The following is a 3,007-nucleotide window of genomic DNA, read 5'->3' as shown; positions in this document are numbered from 1 at the left end:
AAACGAAGGGTCTTGCTTCGAAGAAATCTAGAAGACAAATCTTAGACGTCGTAGACTGTAGTTGGCCAGTTTTCTCAGTAGTACACTAAACATACCCGGCAGCTTACACAAAACAATAACTCTATTGTTCACAAGATCAAACGAGACACCGCGATGTTGACTCTCTGACGTCCGGAACAGAACCGCGGATCATTTTATTATTGAGGGATTACTGAATCAGTTTATTTTTTCGGTGATGTTTAAAAATTTCTATTAAAGTAGTGTTTCATTTTTCTGGCGTTGTTTTTAGCTCTATTCGAATCTGTTTATTTTCCTGGTTTTGAATAAAAAAAAAAAAACTTTTTTAAAAACATGATTTATTGTCGCTCATTATCGTTTGTATCTGTTTGACTATTGAGATTTTTCCTTGGGAAATTTCTAAGAGGCAATGATAACAAATACCTGAAGAATATTACGAATAATATAAGAAGGCTCAGTGAGGGTGGCTTCACTCTTGCCGACTCCACTTGAGGCGGATGTTCCAGAAGGAGGTCCGGTATCGTCCTGGCGATGTGGAAGGCAGCGGCTATATCCACGAGGTTGTCAACATGGACCTCATGTAAACAAAAGTTATTTAGTTAAGTTAGAACATTAATAACTGATAATCGATTAATAATTGATGCAGTAGCTGGAAAATGACTTTCGCAGTCAAAAGTCTGCTTTCAGAATTTTAGCATTTTAATAGAATATTATTTTATTTTGTTCGATACTAGTAGTTTTATTAATAATAACAAACAATATCCAATAATTTTCAACAGTTCTAGTCATATCACAGCGTTTGACCAACCGGTCTATCATCAAAGACAATATTAATTTTAGTTTCATTGCCTCAATATTTATTTATAAAACTTTTTAGGCGCAAGCTAAATAAATACAGTTAATATAAACCTGTGTTTTTCATTATAGTATTTAATAATAAATTCTTTTCTGGGCAAAAACTGTACTTTATTATCGATAATGATAAGTTAATGTAATATTATATAATAAATAGTGATAAGCTAATGAAAGTAAAACGCAGTGTTTTCAAAGAATTTTAATATTTTATTCATTTATTGATAAATATTACCATCTGCCACAAACTTGGGCAATGAGTAATAGTAGTAATTGAACATATTAAAAAAAAAATTACAAAAAATAAAATCTCGATATGTATATAAATAGAAAAATAAATAAATAAAACGAACACATTCAAACTAGAATATTGTAAAATAAATTATATATACAGTTGTTAAATATATTTTTAAAAAATTTTACTCTTACCATTGTTACTTATTTTTTATTCTTATCATTGTTTATTCAAGTTTATTTTATATTGATACTATTTTATGCCTTCCTTCCTTTTATTTATATGTAATTTCTTATCACTTTATTTTCAGATAATATTTATCCTAGCTTAGACTACCTTATTGTATCTTATTGTTGTAATATTCTCAGTTATTTTTTGTCTTTTTAGCCCTGATGAAGCCCTGCAAAGTGAGGCGAAACGTCGAACATTAAAATAGTTATAAACTATTTGTTATTTTTTTGACCGCAACCCTGACCATCTTCTTATATTTAAAATAAATTATGTTCAATATTTACAATCTCCACGAAAGGATCCCCCACGTATGGGGAGGAGGGGGGTGGGGTAGAGCAGTGCCCTTCGAGATCCCAGCGCAGCCCTCTCACCGCGTTACTGGTAATGAGCCAGTGGAGGCTTAGTAAGTGCGATAAAGCCGCAATCGTTTGCAAAGAATAGATTTTATTATTCAATATTATAGTAACATACACAGGTTTATTTTGACTTGGGCATAGTTGCCAGTAAAAGTTTATAAATAATTGTTGAGGCTGTGAAAGTAAAATTAAGATCGTCTTTGATGATAGCCAGACTGGCTGAAACGTTGGCAATGTGATATAATTAGTAAAGAAGTGGTGAGATTTTAGGATATCATTTGTCATTATTGATAGAATTATTTCATTATTGATAATTATTATTTAAAGTTTTTCTAAGATTATGTTCCACTCTGAGTTTCGATTTTGAGTGATGTAATTGAAAATTTATCTAAGTATCGATTTAACTGCTTTATGTATATACGGTAAATATATGGATTCATACCCTGTAGAGGTCCAATATCCAGGCCCATGCTTGTTCTCTGGAACCTGCGACAGCTTCTGGACCAGTAGATGCTGGGATCTGCTTGGCTGAGGAGCAAGGAAGCGATGCTGTGCCCAGCCACATGGGGGAAAGGCTGAAGCATGACTCCGGCCTATAAAGAGTAACATGAAAATTCAAAAGTCATTCATAGCACTTACTTATTATACTTTATTCTGATTAATAAAAATAATCAATGTGTTTTTTAAAGCTGATAAGTTGAGTTTGCAATATAATTGGGTAAGGCTTAAACGTCTGGAATGCTTCGGGATGTTTGATCCAATATTATTTAATGATCCGGTCAGTATTAAAATCAGACTGAGAGAGATCCTAGAAGGTCACGGAGAATCCGTCATAGATCTCTCGTTATTACTGAAATTTATCTATAATCCTCAGGACTACCTTATGATCAGCTTACGTGAGTATTATGGCACAACTTAGAATTTCCGGGCACCATGAAATCACTGATTGTACGTGTTGGTTCGCAGAAATATCCTTTGGGCCCAGAGAAGCCATCACAAGCTGGAAGGTATTGGAGGATTCCTGTCACTTTTTGTTAAGTTGACACGTATACTAAGAGTAATACTATCAGTAATACTAAGAGTAATACTATCAGTAATACTAAGAGTAATATTATAAGTAATACTAAGAGTAATACTATCAGTAATGCTATCAGTAATACTAAGAGTAATACTATCAGTAGTATTAAGAGTAATACTAAGAGTAATGCTATCAGTAATACTAAGGGTAATACTATCAGTAGTATTAAGAGTAATACTATCAGTAATACTAAGAGTAATACTATCAGTAGTACTAAGAGTAATACTATCAGTAGTA

At 32.4% G+C, this 3,007-nt stretch overlaps 1 protein-coding gene across 1 annotated transcript in view; it reads right to left on the bottom strand.

Annotated features, from left to right (window-relative positions):
* Nucleotides 1–345: 345 nt before the first annotated feature.
* Nucleotides 346–3,007, bottom strand: part of LOC106688340 (trehalase) — an 8,052-nt gene continuing 5,390 nt past the window's right edge. Inside the window, exons 2-3 of the mRNA XM_014432757.2 lie at nt 2,135–2,285; nt 346–593 (exon numbers count right to left, since the gene is read on the bottom strand). Of these exons, the coding sequence (XP_014288243.1) occupies nt 357–593; nt 2,135–2,285 (388 nt within the window). The 3' untranslated portion in view covers nt 346–356. The remainder of the gene's footprint in view (nt 594–2,134; nt 2,286–3,007) is intronic.

The sequence above is a fragment of the Halyomorpha halys genome, unplaced genomic scaffold, assembly GCF_000696795.3.
Source record: "Halyomorpha halys isolate HHAL.00 unplaced genomic scaffold, Hhal_1.1 Scaffold42.1, whole genome shotgun sequence".
Classification (NCBI taxonomy): domain Eukaryota; kingdom Metazoa; phylum Arthropoda; class Insecta; order Hemiptera; family Pentatomidae; genus Halyomorpha; species Halyomorpha halys.
The sequence above is the reverse complement of the archived record's forward strand: the minus strand, read 5'-3'. Positions and strand labels throughout refer to the sequence as shown.